Here is a 21,848-nt window from a genome sequence, read left to right as displayed (position 1 = left end):
ACTGCTATAGATTGCCAACATGGCCACGTAAAGTTTCGAGAGATTTGAAGGATCTAGTTCCAGAATATAATTTTACATTGGCTCTGTTGGCAATTTGCAGTAGCGTGGTGTAAGTTGTGACGTGTCGTCTTTGGCAAGAAATTTATTGAAAAATTCAATCAATTTCAATAAAACGGATGATTTTCTTAGAGTGAGAGTTGTTCTATTAACTGTTAAAAATGTTGACAAAGTTTGAGACCAAATCAGCCCGCGTTAAGGGCCTTTCTTTTCATCCAAAAAGGCCCTGGGTTCTTGCTAGGTAAGTGAGACTATAGTACCGAAATTCTGTCATTTTATCCACTATTTATATAAAATATGGGAACTTCATTTACTTGACAGTATGAGTAGAAGTTGGTTAATGTCTACAGAAACCTCTATGTAATTTAAGACATTTCATAAAACTTATAAATCAACCTTTGCTTTTGCTTCTTGGTACAGAAATTGGTATTGCAAAATACATGGACTTCTCATGGAATCAATTGCTATATACTTCTTATTTACTTGGCTTGATCATTTTTTAATGCATATTCTTTACAATGTTTGAAGCTATAGTATTGAAGGATATATTAATATTTTATCATTCATATAGATAGATAATACAGATGTTCCTTGAATCATGGTTTATTGTATATTCATTAAACATTTAACTTATGTCAACAATAGTAAAATCACACTGATAAGTAGGATGCAGTATAAAAACAAAGACAGGGAAAGGGATATTAGATGAGCTTAAATAATAAAAGGAAAATATTCAAAGCTAATCTAAACCGTCTCCAGCTGTCTTGTATTCATATTATTTTTTAAAGTGTTAAGGTTTTTCGGTTGGGCTAGAAGGTGTTTCCGAGTCTGTTCTTTCTACAGATAGTGTTGATGTTTCGGTTTCGCTCTGGGCAGTGGTAGTTTCCATTGGAGTTGCAGGAGCTGACTCTGTCATTACATCAGCAGAAGCTGCGGCTTCAGATTTTGGTTCTTTTGGAGCATCTTTCATATCTTCCATTGCTGTAATTTTTTCTAAAGCAGAACTAGTTTCAGTTGTTGAAGTTTTTTGTTCAGGAAGAGAAGTCTGTACTCCAAGAAGTGGTTGTTGGATCTCTGCAGGTTTACCTTCTTCGATAGAATTAACAGCAGGTTCTGTAAATTCCTGAAGACTAAACAGACCAGATGGGGAAGGATAGTAGTAATCGAGTGAAGGTGGATAGTAATTTTTCTGGAAGGCATTGTACTGATTATATGGTAGGTATTGTTCTTGGAAAATTCCTTGAGGTTGCAGGTATCCTGGAGCTCTAGGTGGACTATAGAATCTTTGGAAATTCAAAGGATATGGTTGGATCTGTGATTGAAATCCAAACAGAGAATAAGGATTTGGCAGAAAGAAAGAATCTTGTGGAGTTTTTTTCTCATTCATCTTTTCGTCAGATGCCTTATCTTCTTTTTTGTTCTCAACCTTTTCCACAGTAATAGTATCCTGCTCTGTTGTGGCATTGGACTCTTCAGATTTGGGAGTTGTGCTGCTACCTTCTATCATTTCAGAAGAGCTTTGATTATCTTCTGACGGTTTTTGTGATCCAGCAGCCACTATTTCCTTCATTACATCTAATTCCTCCTTCATTTTAACTTCAGACTCTGGTCCTGATACAAAAACTACACCACTGCTACCTCCATTGAAATCTTGAGTCGTGTATGAGTATCCCTGCAGAGTCGGATTCTCCTGGATAGATCCATAAAGAAAATGCGGCGTTATCGGAACCGGGAGCTGCAAGGTCTGATACGTAAATGGAAACGTGGCCTGGGCAGATGCTATCAGGATCACCTGTACATAATAAAGTAAAATAATCCTCAGTACACTTCAACACTTTTTCATAAAGCAATCACTTTTTAACATAGTTGAACTTTTACTATCACTTTCGTGAATACTCACAAGAAGAACCGGAACCGGAAGTTCTCTTATCATTGTGAGTTACCTATAAATGAACTGAAGAAATGAAAGGTGTGCCAAGGAATTAATGGCTCTGAAGGAAAATCCGGGACTGTACGAAATCTCAATGTGAACTGCCTGTCAAGGAACAACAGGACCATCTATATAAAGTGCTACTCTATAGCTACTGTACCCCACCAACTTTCAATACTTGAACGAAGCCAGGAATGACCTGGATTTTCGTAATCGGCCCCAGGCCACCGATGACCATTCTGTTATTCCGTTAGTCGGCTTTTGACAAATAACAAGATGTGTCCACCCGTTCACTAGTTTAACGGGCTTTTTAAGTTTACTAAATGTTCTCCTGTTCAGCCTCCACGATTCTTGATCCCACTGTACACAGTATAGTATCATGTCTTTACAATGTGGTCCAGTTTAATATTAGTACCGCTAGTCGGAAGATTCTGGACATGCAAATTACTTCTTATAACAGTTTCGTCAAAATTTGTCAGACAAATGTGTCTATGATTCATTGAGTGTAGCTGAAAGATGATCAGGAAGTGCTCCATGCCCTGTGATTTTTTGTCTATTGAAAAAATTGTATCCTGTTTTAATTTTTTTCTCTGGAACCTTTTTGTTCTCTGGAACTTTGTATAGAGTCTTATACAATGTAATAATTTTTGTTGTGATGAAATAAGCCAATTTGAAACAATGATACTGGTTTGATATTTTGGAATCCACTATTTTTTGAATGAGAATTTCAAAACTGTTGAAAAATTGGCAGCAAAATTACAACGTTTATACTACAAAATTAGTTTAGCAATTATGTAATTGAATATTAACTCTTTTTTTAAATTTATGTCAGTAATCCGTAATTACTCATGCTTAATAATTAAAGTGTAATTTATAGATTCTTTTACAGTGGCTCTAATAAATGTCACAATGCTTCCTACACCATCAGAGTCTAATAAAGCTCACAAGTCACAAGATCAAAAGAATCAAAAACAGAATTCCAAGAATTTCTAAATGTATTGTCTGCACTTTTTTTTCTTGCTAGTAGCGATTCAGACGAACACTGAATAGCTTGTTGAGCTAGAAGGAATAAGATAGATTCGCAAAAAAAAAAAATAGTCCAAGCAGCATCCGGCCTTGGTAGATTTCGTCAGTACAAAAAGAAGCAGTAGCTGTGCAAGGTCATTGTAATTGAATAAATGCATCGCAATAAAAAAAAAAAAAATGTAAGATTCAACTTTCCTTTGTAAACGCAGGGTAATCGGAATACGTAGAAAATGATAAGATCAGCCAACACAAACATAAAATAAAATCAAGTATGATTTTCGATACATGTCACAATCTCCATTATACAAATATATTTTCTGCAATATTGTCTCAACCTCTGGAGATCAGAGTCAACCCGATTAAAATTAAGTAACCAGGCCACCACGCCTACAAGAAGCATACGAGCTACAATACGCGTACAAACTTTTACTACCACAGAACATATACATAAGATATTTTATAGCCGTGATTATGGCGATTACAGTTGACCTTTAGTTCCAGAATCATTTTTTAATCGGTTTTCTTTAACTTGCGTTTACCCTATAGCTTGGGATCTTGTGTACCTCACGTGATAGATGGAGATCAAGTTAACTTCCCGTGTCTAGATTTATGATTTGATCATCAAGAATTTGCTGCATTATCAAAAATTTGCGCTTTGTGCATAAATAATCCTACATTGGGCACAATTCTTTGAACAGCCTCTACAGGAGTGATGACCTGTCTAAAAAGTTGCATCATTATTAATGAAGGATTTTTTTATCTCACTTTTGCTTTTACCAGGAACCAGTTGATTAATTCTATCTCAACACAATACATACTGGGTATGGATAAACTGGATTATGATCTGTGTAGTCATGATAGTGACAAAAGGACCTGCGCAGAATCCTATTATGAAGGTATCAATAGGAGAAACAAGTTATCGTTCTTTCAATGATTAACGATTAATGATTCTCGTAGTTATATGGTGTCTTATCGTATCTAATAATTAAGAGCGTTACGCCTTACAATGCTAGAGAGTAATTCCTAGTAGACTATCGGAGAAAGTACTGATACTAATTTATTATAGGTGTAACCACAAGCTATTGTCACCCTACTTTTTATATAAGAAAATATCAATTTACAATAGTCAGTCAATGATTGTATTTATAATCTGAACTTTTTCATAGATTACTTACGCACGAATTCACGTACTTGCCAAAAATAGATTGTACAGATAAAATCAAGCAGTACGTAAGGTAGTGAGGCAGTAAAGCAACTTTGAATTCTTATGTCCGCATATCGAAGGCTAAGTAATGCGTCAATATTAAATATAGTTATTGTCATTGGCTTAGATGACTATCATGTAATTTTCAATGATGGAGACTTTCCTCATACGTTTCTCTTTAGCAATCTAGGAGTGAATTTCTATTATTTCTTGTATTAAGATTTCAGGTATTGTACCGTATTCTGAATTTCTGTTTCAGCTTGCACAATGGTGTTATTCAGCTGTGGGACTATCGCATGTGCACCCTGTTGGATAAATTTGATGAACACGATGGTCCAGTGCGTGGAATATGTTTCCACAATCAGCAGCCGTTGTTCGTGTCAGGTGGAGATGATTACAAGATCAGAGTTTGGAATTACAAGCAGCGCAGGTGCATTTTTACTCTTATGGGACACTTGGATTATATCAGGACTACCATGTTCCACCATGAATATCCCTGGATCCTGAGTGCATCCGATGATCAGACCATAAGGATTTGGAACTGGCAGAGTAGGACCTGTATCTGCGTCCTGACTGGTCACAATCATTATGTCATGTGCGCTCAATTTCATCCGTCTGAAGATATAATAGTCTCAGCGTCCTTGGACCAGACGGTACGGGTTTGGGATATTTCTGGTCTGCGCAAGAAGAACGTTGCACCAGGTCCAGGTGGTCTTGAAGATCATCTTAAAAACCCTGGTGCCACTGACCTTTTTGGTCAGGCAGATGCAGTTGTCAAGCATGTCTTGGAGGGTCATGATAGGGGCGTTAATTGGGCTTGTTTCCATCCTACATTACCACTGATTGTGTCAGGTGCTGATGATCGTCAGATAAAAATGTGGCGGATGAATGACGCCAAGGCTTGGGAAGTTGACACTTGCCGTGGCCACTACAATAACGTCTCTTGCGTTCTGTTTCATCCGAGACAAGATATTATACTGTCAAACTCTGAAGATAAGAGCATCCGGGTCTGGGACATGACCAAGAGGACTTGCCTGCACACATTCCGCAGGGAACATGAGAGATTCTGGGTCTTGGCCGCACATCCTACATTGAATCTCTTTGCGGCTGGTCACGATTCTGGAATGATTATATTCAAATTGGAACGTGAGAGACCGGCTTACGCGATCTATGGGAATCTACTGTACTATGTCAAGGATCGATTTCTGCGCAAGCTTGATTTCACCACCTCTAAGGATACCTCAGTGATGCAAATCAGAGGAGGCGGGAAGACACCAGCCTACAGCATGTCCTACAATCAGGCTGAAAATGCTGTACTCATCTGCACGAGGTCAGCATCCAATATAGAGAACAGTACTTACGACCTCTATATGATCCCACGGGATGGTGATTCCAATACTGATCCAGAGACCAAGAGAGCCTCTGGTGTTACTGCCATTTGGGTTGCTAGAAACCGGTTTGCCGTCCTCGATAGAGCTTATTCTGTGAGTTTATCAAGTTCGTAGATGAGCTTGCTTCATCATATTGATCAATCTTGTGTTAACCTAGTTCCTTTGATTCCTTTGTTTCAGCTGGTGATAAAGAACCTTAAAAACGAGGTCACAAAGAAAGTTCAGATTCCAAATTGTGATGAAATCTTCTATGCTGGAACTGGTATGCTACTTCTAAGGGATGCAGACCAGGTTACTTTGTTTGATGTTCAGCAAAAGAGAACCTTAGCGGAAGTGAAGATCTCCAAGTGCCGCTATGTAGTTTGGGCCAATGACATGTCGCATGTTGCGCTACTAGCTAAACACACAGTAAATATTTGTAATCGTCGCTTGGAGTCACTATGCTCGATTCACGAAAATACTAGGGTCAAGTCTGGTGCCTGGGATGACTCTGGTGTGTTCATCTACACTACGAGCAACCATATAAAGTACGCTATAGATAATGGTGATCATGGTATCATTAGGACCTTGGATCTGCCAATCTACATAACTAAAGTTAAGGGAAACCAGGTTTACTGTCTTGATCGCGAGTGTCGACCCAGGATTTTGAGAATTGATCCCACCGAGTACAAATTTAAATTGGCGCTTATCAACCGGAAGTACGAGGAAGTGTTGCACATGGTGCGCAGCGCCAACTTGGTGGGGCAATCCATCATTGCTTATCTACAGCAGAAAGGATATCCAGAGGTAGCGCTGCACTTTGTCAAAGATGAGAAAACGAAATTTGGACTCGCTCTGGAGTGTGGTAATATCGAGGTAGCTTTAGAAGCTGCGCGTACCCTGGATCAGAAAGCTTGTTGGGAGAGTCTGGCACAGGCAGCTCTTCTGCAGGGAAATCACCAGGTTGTCGAGATGTGTTACCAGAGAACAAAGAACTTTGAAAAATTGGCATTCCTTTATCTTATCACTGGAAACTTGGATAAGCTGAAGAAGATGACGAAGATTGCTGAGATACGAAAGGATGTATCTGGGCAGTACCAGGGAAGTCTACTTCTGGGAGATATCTATGAACGCGCCAGGATTCTCAAGGTGAGACATTTCGTCAGATTTAATTTTAAAAAAAATTCATATAAAATATAATACTGTTTAACTTTCATTTTTCAATTTTAAAATAGAACTCTGGTCAGACATCCTTAGCCTACGTAACCGAGAAGATCCATGGAATATGCAACGAGGATGATGATTCTTTGTACGAGTCGATGGGCGAAGAACTCTCAGAGATGGTGGATGGCGCCACGCATCTGCGACCACCAATTCCTGTTCAGCAAGTAGAGATTAACTGGCCTCTACTGACAGTATCCAAAGGATTCTTCGAGGGAGCTATGATGTCTCGTGGCAAGAGTCAGGTAGCAGCTGCACTGGCACCAGAGGAGGACACAGGTCCAGTCGAAGGCTGGGGCAACGATGACGAGTTGGGAATTGACGACGAGGAAGGCAATGAGGCAGGACCACCTGGTGCGGACGGTGAAGAGACTGCAGGATGGGACGTAGAGGACCTGGATTTGCCACCGGAATTGGAAAATGTGGTGGCCCCAACAGAAGATGGTTACTACTCGCCACCCACTAAGGGAATCCCACCCTCTCAACACTGGATGAATAATTCCCAACTGGCTGTGGATCACATACTCGCTGGATCATTCGAATCTGCATTCCGGTTGTTGAATGATCAAGTCGGAGTCATTGAATTTGAAGCTTATCAGACTCTATTCTTGTCGACCTTTGCTAGGGCGCGTACTTCCTTTGCATCCTTACCTAGTATTCCTTCACTTTATGCATATCCACAGAGAAATTGGAAGGAAGCCACTCCAAAGAATGGTCTACCTGCTGTCGGATTGAGACTCTCCGATCTAGTTCAGAGACTCCAGGTGTGCTACCAGTTAACGACGGGTGGTAAATTCGTGGAAGCCATTGAGAAACTTCAAGCAATACTTCTTAGTGTGCCATTGTTGGTTGTTGACACTCGACAAGACATTGCAGAGGCTCAGCAACTTATACAGATCTGCAGAGAGTACATTTTAGGTTTAAAGATGGAGACTGACAGAAAAAATCTGCCTAAAGCAACATTGGCAGAACAAAAAAGAATCTGTGAAATGGCTGCATACTTTACACACTGCAATCTTCAACCAGTTCATCAAATTCTCACATTGAGGACAGCAGTTAACATGTTTTTTAAGCTGAAAAATTACAAAACCGCAGCTTCCTTTGCTAGAAGATTACTGGAGTTGGGACCTAGAGCAGAGGTTGCTCAGCAGGTTCGAAAGATTTTACAGGTCAGTCTTAAAATACATCAGTTTCTCTATTACTACAATTACGTATTATTGAACTTTAATGATGTAATTTTTTTTTATAGGCGTGCGATAAGAGTCCTGTCGATGAACATCAATTGCTATACGACGAACATAATCCGTTCTCATTATGTGCCGGAACATATACTCCAATTTACAGAGGTAAACCAGAAGTGAAGTGTCCACTCTGCGGTGCCAGCTACCAGCCCCAATTTAAAGAATCAATTTGTAAAGTATGCGAAGTGGCTCAAGTCGGCAAAGAATGCATTGGACTGAGAATAAGTTCCTTGCAATTCCGGTAATTCCATAACACTACAGAGTGAAAAAAAAATCGAATAAAAGTACAGACAAATGTCGCGAAAGTGAATGTTTTACGCAGTATTGACTGTTTTAAAGATAATAGGGTATTTTGAAAATATCAATAGACAATTTCTATTAAATATAATAGTATGTGAAAAGAAAAAAATCAATAGAAATTGTAATACTTTTATCACCCATATTAATGTTCCAAAGTGGTATATAAAGCCTTATAAGGGTTATAATTTTCAAATATACAATTTCTTATATACGAAACGTCCTGTATTACACATGAATTTCTTGCGTTTCCTCTTTCACAGAAATGTTTTCTCTATCGGTAAACCTGTCATTTTTTCTCAAATCTAGTAATTTTAAGAAAAGAGCAACTGGTCTAGGGGTTTTGTCCACTACTCTTTGTTCACGAAAGTCCCTAGAGTTCAACGACGGTTGGCAGCGTCCGGTTGTTACCGACGCAAGTTGTGTGCAATGGTGGATGCGGATTGTGGAGGCCGCTTGTGCGTGCCGTCAAACTGCTGATCAAGAAGCCGCGCTTTTTCCCAATAATTATCGCGACAGTGTGAGATCATAAAAAGCCAGTGTGAGAGCAATCAAAATAGCAAGTTACGCGAAGTGTTATAGGCGCCGCGAAGCGTCGGGACGCCACGAATCCCGTATTTCGCGCATTTGACACGGGAACGAGTTGCCGCGAAAGCCGCCACGGGCACGACTAACCTGCCCCAAACAAAACGTTCATCGTCCCGGGTAAAAAAACGTGATAATTTATAATAATATATCACCAAGTGTGTAAATCGAAAAAAAGTTGAATTTTAGCCTCCTGGTAGAGTAAGTACCAGGGCGGTAAACATCACCAGAGTAAATAACAGCCAGTGCTTTGGTGTGCGTGAACCGAAAAAAAATACAGACATTATCATAGAATCCTGGTAAAAGAAAGCCTGAAATAATATCCATCACCAGCCTCAACCACAAGGAATAGAGTACCTCTTACTCGCTAGGTTAGATCCTCTGGTGAATTTGAAGATCCACCTCAGAAAGTCTCTTGGTTGAAGCATATTATATTGCCCGGCAAGGTTTTTCAACTCAAGCTATATCACAACGTTTCTATAGTTCTTGCAATTCCAGAGGATAGTTTAACGAGAGTGAGTCTAACGTGGTTCCGTTATTTATCACGTATTTCCGAGTAAAACAACTAGAACGATCAAACTAGGCGGACTATCATATCTAGAGGGAGGTTCGTGCTCTAAGGGTAACACGCCAGTGTGTTGTGTATGTAGAGGCGGCATGAAAAAATGATGTGATCGACGGTCATCATCATGGCGGCACCCATGTTAAAGTGGAAGCGGATCACAAATCCGACCGGGCCCCAGCCTAGACCGCGCCATGGGCACCGGGCGGTAGCTATTAAAGACCTTATGGTCGTGTTCGGCGGTGGTAACGAGGGAATCGTCGACGAACTCCATGTCTACAATACTGGTGAGAATCGTTCTGAGCATCCTTTTTCTCTGTATAGAGTGCGTCTTTCGATGCGCGCCGTTCCGCGAGCGATTCCCGCGATCCAATATGGCGACATACGTTGACAAGAACGGTCACCGGCCGGACTCGATTTTCATTCGTGACGTCACTAGTGTGATCGCCATTTTTTTCTTAGATCGTAATTACGCTCATGTCAGCATTCCTGGAATTTCATTCCCGTACGGTATTTACGATACATTCTGAAACTCAATGGCTACTCCTCTTCTATGCTATCTATGACATTCTGGGTGTTTGTACGCGCGGGAGCAGCCATCTTTGTGCGCCTTCCCCCACTACGAAGTTTCGGCGACGCGTTTTCTTATCGTTCCACGTTCGCGCTTCCCTTTTCTCTTTCGTCCTTTTCTCCACGTTCGCCAACATTTATGCTTATATCTCAAATAATGTTACCAGATATGTAGTACGCGACGGTTAAAAATACCCTAGGATTTTTGGGGATTTTTTGGGATGACACTTTTTCCCTAGAGACATTCTTTCGTTTGGGGGCGTGTTAGGAATAATTTATCTACGCATGCGTGACTTTTTCGCGCCCTCGAAGCCGCCGCGCCTATTGTTTTTAAACTCTATGTGATTAGCAACACCAAGCTGTTTTTTGGTTTCATACTAATTATTATAATATGAGAAGAAAGCAGCCTTTTAAACTTTTCTTTGCAGTATTGTTATTTTGTAATGTCTCTTATGATGTAGATTTGAAACTGACGAAAAAAAAAAGATAGAGTTCATGAAAAGTTAGAAAATCGATGGAGACTTTAATTTATTATTTAAACATATGATAACATTTTATCCTTTGACAGATAATATTTTCAAATCCTGATTAGCGCTAAATGTATATTTACACAAGACTCAGCGCTTTTCCTGTTTTATACAGGGTTGTCCAATTGAAATGCGCTAGTCAATTTAGTTGTAGACAAAGGCTTGGAACTTGTGATTCAGTAGCAACATTACAAAGGCAAGATTTTTCTTGCGTTTAGTTGGAAATTGTTGGAAAACAGTGCTCACGACACGATAGCTATTACATGTGATGATAAGTTCGTTCTGAATAGCACTATATACAGCTGGAGATGCCATGTATTATTCAGTACTATCTTCATTTCGATTGTAAATAAGGGAAATTTTGCGCTTACCTATGCATTAAACTTATCCATTCAATTTCCATGAGGGAAAATCAGATTTTAGAACTGAAACTCTATATCACATAGATTGAACAAAACCAACAGTGTTCTTAATTCCTATTTGTTTTTTCTTTGATGTTTTAGCAACCAACCAGTGGTTTGTCCCTTCTACAAAAGGTGACATTCCACCAGGATGTGCTGCCTATGGCTTTGTGGTGGATGGAACAAGAATCCTTGTTTTTGGTGGGATGGTGGAATATGGCAAATATTCAAATGAGTTATACGAACTCCAGGCAAGCCGCTGGGAGTGGAAAAGGCTGAAACCCAAACCACCAAAGCATGACCAGCCACCATGTCCAAGGCTTGGGCACAGTTTTACACTTATTGGCAACAGGGTATTCCTTTTTGGAGGATTGGCTAATGACAGCGATGACCCAAAAAATAATATACCAAGATATCTAAATGACCTCTACACCTTGGAGCTTCAACCAAATGGTGTGACAGTATGGGATGTACCACAGACTCATGGGCATGCACCTCCCCCTCGTGAATCCCACACTGGAGTAGCGTACACAGACCGCACCACAGGAAAATCCTGTTTAGTCATCTACGGAGGGATGAGTGGATGCAGACTGGGTGACCTATGGTTCCTTGACGTAGACTCTATGACTTGGAATAAACCTGTGGTCCATGGGCCAACACCACTGCCACGTTCTTTGCACACTGCCACTTTGATTGGTCACAGAATGTACGTCTTTGGTGGTTGGGTACCTCTTGTGGTCGATGAGGTGAAGGTGGCCACACATGAAAAGGAGTGGAAGTGCACCAGTACCTTGGCTTGCTTGAATTTAGGTACAGTACCATTAAGTGTAAGGTGTCTGAGTTATTATTTAATTGTTATTTTAATTTAGAAACACTGACGTGGGAGCAATTGACTGTCGACTCCATGGAGGAAAATGTACCACGAGCTAGAGCCGGCCACTGTGCCGTAGGTGTGCACAGTAGACTTTACGTATGGTCCGGTAGGGATGGATATCGCAAGGCTTGGAATAATCAGGTTAGTTACAGTTCTTTAAAAATTTCTATACGAAATTTCAATACAGAAATTTTAAATACATCCGATCTATTTTCTGTGTAAGGTTTGCTGTAAGGATTTGTGGTATCTCGAAGTAAGCAAACCACCAGCACCTTCGAGGGTACAGCTGGTACGAGCATCCACACAGTCTCTGGAAGTCAGTTGGACGGCTACACCATCGGCGCAGTACTACATACTCCAGATACAGAAATATGACAAAGCACCTGCAACAGGAACCTTCCCTGCAGCCGCAGCACCAGCACCAGTTCCTCCAGCACCAGCAGTTGCAGTACCAGCACCTATTCCCGTTCCAGTTTCCACGGCGCCTTTATCTACCTTAGCACCACTTCCATCGGCACCGACTGTTGTGAGGGCAACAATTGCCCAGACTCCTGTTAGGATACAAACAACTGTTCAGAGTCCTGTACAGAAGCCAGTTGTACCAACACCAGCTGTGCCGAAAGCTGCAAGTCCTATGACTCCTAGGGTAGCAGGGAACCTCATAAGAATCAGGTCACCTTTGGTTACGTCAGTGGCATCTACAACGGACCAAACACCATCTCCATCTAGCACAACAACAGCTGGACAATCACAGTCACCCATGTCCGGCATAGCTGCACTCGCAGCTGCAGCTGCGGCCACTCCCAAGATCAGTATGAACAATGTGCCCATATTACCCCAGGCAGCGGGTAACACTATAAGGATGAAGAACATGCAACCCGGACAGCAAATACGTTTTGCTGCACCACCAGGTGCAACAGTTCTTCGCACAGCTTCGCCTCAACAAAGTAAGCAGATCATACTTCAAAAACCTGGACAGAATATATCCGGCCAGCCTCAGATAGTTCACCTTCTGAAGACCGGTCAAGGTATGGTAGCAACTGTGCCTAAGGTCAGCTTGATACCAGGAAAAACCGTTCAGACTGCAGGTGCGAAACCCTTGAACCAAGGTCCTACGATATTGCGACTGGTGAATCCTAACACAGTGGCAGGTTCTAAGATCCTGACCACGATGAAGACGTCCAGTATAGTAGCTATGAGTAAAGGGCAGAGTATTACCGGAAAACAGACGATAATGATAACGAAACCAGGTGGCAATGGAGGATTGGTTGGTAGAACTAATCAAATTATAGTAGTGACAACAGGCTCAGGCTTGAGAGCAGTTCAGGCTGTAACGACTTCGCAGGCTGGTGCGGGTCAGGGTGGTAACCTGACGACTCCAGTTAATGTGTTGCCACTATCAGCAACAAATCATGTAACGAATCAGCAGGGAGTTAAGATGATCGTGGTGTCTTCTGGTGCTATGGCTGGCGGTACTGCTGGTAAACCTATAACGATTACAGTCCCTGGCCAGGGTGGCGTACCAAAGACAGTGACAATTGCTACAAAAGGAAGTCAACAGGCCATTTTTAATCCTGGCAAGAGTCAAATAATGACTGTACCTCAGATGCAAAAGGCACCTGAATCCATGACGGTGGCCGGAAAACCGGTTACCTTACAGATGTCTGGTGGAATTGGCCCTAAAACGGTGACCTTGATGCCATCGAGTAGCTCCATAGTGACGACGGCTGGAACGTCTGATTCCATTGACACCAGTAAAATGATATTCGTACCGTCGCAGAAGCAGCCGTCAGCATCCTTAGCATCGACGTCAGATGGACCCGCAACAACGGACGCTGCTCTGGCTGCCCTAGCAGCCGAGGCTGGACTAATAGATCCTGTACAGGAATCCTCCGGAGGGTTATCTTTTATGGTGGCAGCGGATGATCCTTCTGGAGCTGATGGTAAAGGGGATAGTTGCAATGGAAACGAAGCGGCAACTGCTGCTGCACTAGTCTCCCAGTTGGGAGCAGGGGAACCAATGCAGGTCGATAGCGATGGAAACTTCATTATTCCTCAGGTTGACGGACCTGGAGACTTTCTTTTGTCCGGAGATGAGAACGAGGATTTCGATGACGATCCTCCTCTGGATGAGACAGCGGAATCTCCTCAGGTTGATGTTTCTGGAGATATGGAAGAGGACGTGGGACCCTCTACCATGGAGGATGATATACACATAGAAGAATCTAAAGAGTCGGATAATAATGACGTTGCACAAGCTCCAGAGGTAGACACATCCACTGAGGAACTTCCTGTAGAATCGGAGGGAGCTGCGGAACCAGAATTGGCAACTAGTGAATTAAACACAGAAGCTACCAGCGAGCCGGAGCCACCTAGCGAGAGTGACATGCAAATAGTTAGTACTCCTTCGTCAGGGGACGCTTCCGTTAAATCAGAGTTATCTACGCAACCTGCACAGGAAGCTACGGTAGATCAGAATGCAGTAGTATCGGAAGCGATAGAACCTTCAGAGGAATCGGAACATTTGCATGATGATCAAGGAGGCATTACAATGGATTCTTTGGGGGATGAAAAATCACCCAGTAGCACACATGATCCTATAGAAAATCCTGCGTCTCAGGAATCTCAGACGTCTCAAGATGACACTGAAGTAGACGAAAAAAGTGACGGTGAATTAGAGGAACCAGAACTCCCTAAAGACACTTTAGGATTAGAGGATGAAAAGCCGGAAGACGATGAACCAATGCTGGATGCATCGTTAAACCAATCGGAAGACGCTATATCTGCTTTACCATCAGTTGCGGCATCATCAATCAAAACGGACGATCAAAATGAACCCATGGACCAGGACAAGGAAACACTTCCAGCTACGAATGGTGTCGCCAGTGTGGAAAAGGATCTGGAATCTTCCAAAAATGTAAAACAGATCATATCCCAGGATATTAAAAAAGAGAATGAGGAAATAAAACGCGAGAAGGACAATGATACAAGACCGGAAGGTGGTGACGACTCCACTGCTTTGACGACATTAGCGACAGCAGCGCTGGGATCTGCCGAACAGCCAGTTAAAATAAAAGCAGAACAGGTAATTGCGTGCATTTCTTCAATTAAACAAGATACTTTTTGATTACAATTAATTAATTTATTTGATTGATTTTATTCTAGACCGAAGAAGAGAAAAAGGACATGGAATGGTATGACGTTGGAATAACGAAAGGAACCACATTCACAGTACAGCATTATTATCTTCCTGGAGAAGAGCCATTAGACGTAACACAGCCCTTACCCGCTGATGTCTTTAAGGGCAGGACCAAGATAGTTTTGGAACCCGGTACCGCCTATAAATTCCGAGTTGCAGCTGTGAACAGTTGTGGTAGAAGTGCCTGGAGCGAGGTACATCCAATCAAAGATATTATACAATTAATAAATATATTAAACATAAGACACTAAAATAAATTCTTCGTCTCTGTTGTAGCTCTCAGCGTTCAAGACGTGTCTGCCCGGATTTCCGGGTGCGCCGAGCGCTATAAAAATATCAAAGTCTGCGGAAGGTGCCCAATTATCCTGGGAACCACCACCGAGTAATCTAGGGCCCATCCTCGAATACTCGGTATACCTGGCAGTGCGTAGTGCTAGTGCGGTGTCGAACAGTGCCGGAGAGGCGACAACAGTAGCAACGACGCCGACGCAACTGGCTTTCATTAAAGTTTACTGTGGTCCCACGAATGCCTGTTCGGTGTCAAACAATTCACTGAGTGCTGCTCACGTGGATGTCACAACGAAACCAGCCATTATATTTAGAATAGCTGCACGAAACGACAAAGGTTATGGACCAGCGACTCAAGTCAGGTGGTTGCAAGGTAAGGATACCCAAAGTGATTACTGTAAAAATTCAGCAGTCCACGTAAGGATGATGCTGCGGATACTTGCAATGATAACAGTTGTTTTTAATTTCTATCTTTTTTAATTTCAGATCCCACTACAGCCGTTAAGGCTAACCCACAAGTTAAGAGACCAGGAACAGATGTGCGTTCGCAAGCGAACTCACCTCAGAAGAAAGTGAAGCCGGAAACCGCAGATAATTTTTCGTGAACGGTTCGGTCAAGTGGTTCTCGAACACCGAACGAGGGCCAGAAATCATCATCATCCCTCGGGAGAGCAGCCCCACGTAACTCATAAAGAAATTGTACTTTAAAGAAAGAGAGTTAAAATAATGCGACAAAGGGAGAGAAAAAAATAAGAGAAGAACGAATATATCAGAGTGATGAACACGGTGGGAATTATAAATATATTCAAGGAGAGAATGATATGGGACGAGGAGAGTTCTTTTTAGCGAATGGAAAAGTCTAAAGGGAAAATATGAAAATTTTCATTTTATGAATATTATTAAATAATTGTGAGGGATAAGAAATCGAGAAGGGGTCACGTGATGTCCATAGGTCTCATTGGACCGCATATGCGCCTTTTCTCTGTTTCGCGCATTATTTTCTTCTTTACTCTGTAGAGCCTCAAGCCAGCTATAAGAGAATTCATATGTCGTTTAATAAAAACAGCTAAGAAAGTTAATTATACACTTGGTGTCGAGTGAATTTTTCAAATTTTACATTGTGCTCTTTTAATTTCTCTATTTTTTTTTTCTTTAGCCTTCTCTTATTTCTTGTTATGATAATATTACTAGTAATACTAACAACGTAACGACCACCGACAATTACGTGGGAAACACATATCTGAAGAATCCTTTTCTTTGATTGATCACGCGTAGACGATACAATATTTATATTGTGAATAATAAGAACTAAAGAAACAAAACAAAACCTAACAAAAAAATGAGGAAGGAACGAGTAACAGCATCGAATATTATTTAACCCTGGGAAATAAACTGGGAGAGGTGTGATGATTATTTATATTTATAAAACACGATAAGGTGCTACTCTCGATTTATGGTTGAAACTTCATTACTGCAAATTGTCGGGGAGAAATGCGCTTTTCTTGTTCTTCGGGGTTTCTTCTTGTTCTCAGCAAAGGGTTTGTGACAACACGAAATCTTGCATTGCTACAGTATCTACGTTAATTATGAGTGTAATGCGTTTGGTAATGTAAACAGTCAAAAAGTTTCTGCCTATTGATTAATTTTCCCTTTTTGGCTACATTATTTCGAGGATGACTTATCAATGTAATTTAAAGTCCAAATAGAGAGGAAGGATGATCCAAGTGCCTGGGGTTGGAAAGAATCCTTAAAATTTCAAAAGACCAATATGCGAAACTCGCCTTCAAGGCAGTAATGAGACTGAAAAACATGATCCTTTTATTTAGGGTATTCCAGTAAAATGAAAGGCTTGTATTTTTCATTTTAAAAAACCAGGGAATCGGGATTGTCGCCGACTAGTATTTGATACAGTCCTGTCCTATCTTTTTAAACAACGTATTTTAAAACATATTTCTCTCTCTCGTTAACGTCGATCGCAAAAGTTTTACTTTTCTCCTGTTTGGAAGCCAACAGATATGCACGACAAAAGAGGATCAACCATTTAGGTTCCCTATAAAAAGGATGTATCCAGATATTCGCACGTTAGTCATTTCTAACGGTTTTTAGTGATTCTGAGCACAATTTCCTTAAAAGCAAAGTAGGTTTGATGGCTTTTTTAATATGACAAAATATTAAAGGTTCGGGAGACGTACAAGGTTCGTGCTTAACAAAAGAAAATGAAGAAACAAAAACGGAATAATCAAGTATCCCCAGTATTTCAATCAGTGTTTGTTAATTGCAAAATCATTATTTTAGCTTTTCTCTTTCTTTCGATTCCTTTTTTGTTTCTTTATCCATCCTCCTTGAATCGTCGAATTTGTAAATAGATGAACGTGTGTGACACGTTCATCGTCCGAACGTGAGCGATAGATTATTTTTCAAATCTATCGGAATTTTTATATAAAAGAAAAGCTAAAAAAGTAAAATAAAACAGAAGCGTTAAGAGAGCCCGTAGAGACGTATGAAGTAGTAGATGGGATACATATGAAAAGACTGGATGATGTGGCGCGTGTCTATGAAAAGATAAATGAAGGGCAAAAAGAGTAAAAAAGCGACACGTAATTTCAAATTCAGTGAGTTGAATATGCGAATGGATATTGTACGTGTAAATCAGAGCTGAACAAGAAGTGTAGAGAGAGACAAAGCTGTATATCTACAAATTATTCCTTAAATAGATACGTGTAGGTATTAAGACTCAAATGGGATATAATTGAGGAATGATCAATCACGATACTGGACCCGCGTTAGTGATGAAATAGGGAATCGAGGATCATGATGAGGACACAAGTGGCTGGCTGATAGAAGATGATATACGGAGGAGATAAATGATCCCGAATAAATATTAAATTTATTATATATTTTATTTTCGTTTAAGAATAGAGCACAGGATTATTATGTGAAACATAGAATGAAAATACCTAAGGCAAGAGAGTAACTACAAACAAATAATAAAAGAAAGATACAATGGTGACAACAGTAACGACGAGGAGAACAAGCTAATGGAAATAATGAAAGAACACTTATTAATGGCAATGTCAAGTGGTGGGGACCCCTGATATACTTTTTGTTCTTGTTCCCTCTTCTATGCGATTTTTTTTTATTACTATCATAGGGTGCTTATCTCGTTCATTCACGTCCCCTTCTATATGTCCAATAATTGTGTTTAAAAAGTGCAAGTTTCATCTTCTAATGTTTTGAGCTAGAACGAACTTTTGTGTAAACTTTCTGTAATATTGATTTCACTCAACAATGAAACAATCCCATGGGAGTGATAATCTGTTCTTTGATTTTCCTTAACGTTCTCAATGTCCGCTTCTTTCTCCTGTCTTTTTTCTCTCCCCATAAGATCTGGATAAAAAAGAAAATTTAATTGGAGCGTCAAGATTAACCCTTTGCGATCGGCATATTTCTTTGTTGGGACTACCAGCTAGTCGGAGAAAAGGCCGCGGCTAAGGCGACACCGATCGCAAAGGGGTAAGAAGCATTTTCCCTTGTTTAACTTACAGTGTGTAACTGCTATACTTTTCACTCTAACTATAAATTCTCTTCGATGGTACAGTGTTAGGTATATATATATATATATATTATATATTATTATAATAAAGAGAAACAAAATAAATGTGTCTTTTGTATGTACGAATTTATTAGACATCGCCTTCCCATTTATTTTTTTACTAGATAACTTTATACATATAATTATATTATTAGTAGTTGAAAAGTAGAAACCTCCTTGCATAGTACTAACTGAATATTGATTATCTAAATAGCCAGGCTGACCTAATAGGATGCACCGTAACATTGGAAACCGCTTCAGGTGGGCTGGTTTTGATAATAATCAGTAGCAATCAGTAGTTTTGACAGATCTGTACGCTCACATACACGAACGTAAACACATGTGTGAGTAATATATGTATTCCCGGTTTTTCAGCACGCGGTAATTTCTGATTGGAGCTTGTTCAACGCATGCTCGTAACCAAGTAGTTAGATTGGCCAGGAAACATGACGCACCGGTGCATGGGAAGGAGCAGGGAGGAACGACCTCGCAGTATACAAATTTATTATTTAGCTCCGCCAGTGATAACAGTTTAATGCACACCGTGATTGCGAACGGTCGCATCTGCCGCAACTACTGCCAGTAGAATATCTAAGTACTCTGTTACAACTTGTCATATAATATGGCAAAAATACTCGCAATCATTCTTAACCTCTACATAATATTTAGTAGCATCTATGGTGTTTACTCAACGGATTTAGGCAACGTGGACGAATTAAAATCTGTAGAACTTCCGCCTTGTGCTGCGTGTAAAGTAGTTGTCGACAGTTTTAAGAAGGTAATACTATCTTAAACGATTCAATGATTATTGTTTGTCAGTATAGGTTAGTTTTAAGTGATGATCACTGTGGTATATTCTTGCATGCTGGTGTAACAGATGTCTAACTACGTAATTTTTTTCTATTGACCATTTATTTTATTTTATTAGGGACTTGATAATACCAGCCGTGGCAAATTTGAAGGGGGTGACAGTGCTTGGGAGGCTGAGAAAGGTCCTTATGCTAAAAGTGAAGTTCGCTTAACAGAGATTCAGGAAGGTCTTTGTAAGGAAGTAAAGGAAGGTCAGAAACAATGTCATGCTTTGGCAGCTGAATCAGAGCAAATGATAGAAGAGTGGTGGTTTCGTCATCAAAATAGAAAAGATCTGTTTAGATTCCTGTGTATAGAAAAGACAAAGCGTTGCTGTCCAGAGAATCATTATGGTCCACAATGCATACCCTGTGCAGGGTATCCAAATAATATCTGCAATAAAAATGGTAAATGTAAGGGTGCTGGTACTAGAAAGGGAAATGGTCAATGTCAGTGTGACCAGGGTTATTCTGGTGAAGATTGCTCAAAGTGTGCTCCAGGACATTATGAGTCCTATAGAGATGGCCGCATTGTTCTATGTTCATTCTGTCATTCTGCCTGTGATGGCTCTTGCAAAGGACCTGGTCCCAGAGACTGTGAGAAATGTGCCAAAGGATGGCAATTTTTAGAGGGACAAGGATGCTTGGATATTAATGAATGTGTTCTTGGTAAAAAAAACTGTCCTGGAAATCAATTCTGTGTGAATAAGGAAGGAGGCTATTCATGTTTGAGTAAGTTTCTGTTCTTAATATTTCGTAATTTAGTAATACAGCTATTGATTCAATCCTTTTATTACAGAATGTGATAGAGCCTGCAATGGATGCCATGGTGATGGACCAGATATGTGCTTTAAATGTGCAATTGGATATAAAAAAAAGGGCTCCATGTGTGTTAGTAAGTAGGGAAAAAATGTTATAAAAATTACAATCAGTGCATGAAATTACTGTAAAAATGTTTGTTTCTCAGATATCGAAGCTTTAGGACGTCAGAAGCAGGAAAACGTAACGCGGTATGCAACCTATCTAGGACTGTGCATCTCCACCTGCATTATTTTGCAGCGCAACATCGTCATGGCAGGTGCTATTGGAATTGTAGTTTCCATATATATAACCCTTTCGGAATACATGATATCCAACATCCATCTCTATGACAACTCACCAAACGTAGAAGATTTCGTAAGTCCAGCTGCCTAAATGGCAAAAAGGATTAAATCAACATTATCACTAACTTAAGTATAATCATCATAATTCGATGTGCGGGCCTCCATATATTATTGTGAGCCGCTGACTGTTAACTGATAAGAGGTCGTGCGCTGCATTTTCAAATCCAACAACTTATAAACACTGCCGCGACATTATGTGTATGTGTGTTTTAAAGCTCTATAGAAATATATGGAACAAGTATACGTATCCCGAATTTTAGAAAGCCCGCAGGATACTGTATTACTGCGCAAATAACAGCAAAATGCATTGGGCACCTCTTCACTTTTACCTGTCTAAAAATCTAAGAGTTACAATAATCAAAATATGAATTTGTAGGCATTTTTATATTGTATTCCAGTTTTTCGATTTCTATTTAAAAAACAGCTATTGTGCCAATTTTCATGCTTACAAATTCTCACGGATTTTTGTTGTATATTTGTTGCTCTGCCTGACGGCTGAATGGAGTAACGTAAATAGTGAAAAGTTTGTTATTTTAACTAGGAAAATTTTACTATAGATATAGACATTTTATGACTGTTTCCCATCGTGTCATTGTTGGCTGTTGTAATCGTTGTGATTCAGATATTCAAACGCACTGCATCAGATAGAATATTATACTCTTAATGAAATAATTTAATGAATTATATCGCACCAACATTATTCTAGTCTAGCAAGACTGCGAAGCTGTAAGCAAAGATGTAATCATTGTTTTGAATAAATTTCTAGCAATCGCAGCTAATTAATACGTCTCATTACTAGACCCATCCACCTGATCCAAGCGCAGTTTCCAAGATCCATAATTAAGTTACTCCTAGAGAAGTTGTCATTTTACAAACAAACTAGTAACCAACTC

General features: G+C 40.2%; 4 protein-coding genes across 4 annotated transcripts; 3 read left to right on the top strand and 1 right to left on the bottom strand.

Moving 5' to 3' along the window:
• The first annotated feature begins 79 nt into the window (after positions 1-79).
• Positions 80-8,565, top strand: LOC107269524 (coatomer subunit alpha). Its single transcript, XM_015743462.2, has 5 exons — positions 80-298; positions 4,477-5,701; positions 5,789-6,736; positions 6,823-7,977; positions 8,058-8,565. Exons 1-5 carry the CDS (start codon positions 219-221, stop codon positions 8,292-8,294), a joined length of 3,645 nt encoding a protein of 1,214 aa, XP_015598948.1. The 5' UTR covers positions 80-218; the 3' UTR covers positions 8,295-8,565.
• On the bottom strand, positions 645-2,666 carry LOC107269526. Its single transcript, XM_015743464.2, has 2 exons — positions 1,958-2,666; positions 645-1,849 (listed from the first exon to the last, which is right to left on the bottom strand). Exons 1-2 carry the CDS (start codon positions 1,988-1,990, stop codon positions 848-850), a joined length of 1,035 nt encoding a protein of 344 aa, XP_015598950.1. The 5' UTR covers positions 1,991-2,666; the 3' UTR covers positions 645-847.
• Positions 8,566-8,749: 184 nt separating the features above from the next.
• On the top strand, positions 8,750-16,436 carry LOC107269523 (host cell factor). The gene is made up of 7 exons (XM_015743461.2): positions 8,750-9,780; positions 11,094-11,801; positions 11,861-12,006; positions 12,089-14,950; positions 15,031-15,258; positions 15,341-15,725; positions 15,839-16,436. Exons 1-7 carry the CDS (start codon positions 9,621-9,623, stop codon positions 15,955-15,957), a joined length of 4,608 nt encoding a protein of 1,535 aa, XP_015598947.1. The 5' UTR covers positions 8,750-9,620; the 3' UTR covers positions 15,958-16,436.
• A 2,951-nt stretch (positions 16,437-19,387) lies between these two features.
• LOC107269525 (cysteine-rich with EGF-like domain protein 2) lies at positions 19,388-21,232 on the top strand. The gene is made up of 4 exons (XM_015743463.2): positions 19,388-19,722; positions 19,873-20,524; positions 20,592-20,687; positions 20,760-21,232. The coding sequence occupies exons 1-4, from the start codon at positions 19,567-19,569 to the stop codon at positions 20,984-20,986; spliced, it is 1,131 nt and encodes a 376-aa protein (XP_015598949.1). The 5' UTR covers positions 19,388-19,566; the 3' UTR covers positions 20,987-21,232.
• Positions 21,233-21,848: the final 616 nt, after the last annotated feature.

The sequence above is a fragment of the Cephus cinctus genome, unplaced genomic scaffold, assembly GCF_000341935.2.
Source record: "Cephus cinctus unplaced genomic scaffold, Ccin1 Ccin1_scaffold0663, whole genome shotgun sequence".
NCBI classification, from domain to species: Eukaryota; Metazoa; Arthropoda; class Insecta; order Hymenoptera; family Cephidae; genus Cephus; species Cephus cinctus.
This window is presented reverse-complemented; position numbering and strand designations above follow the sequence as displayed.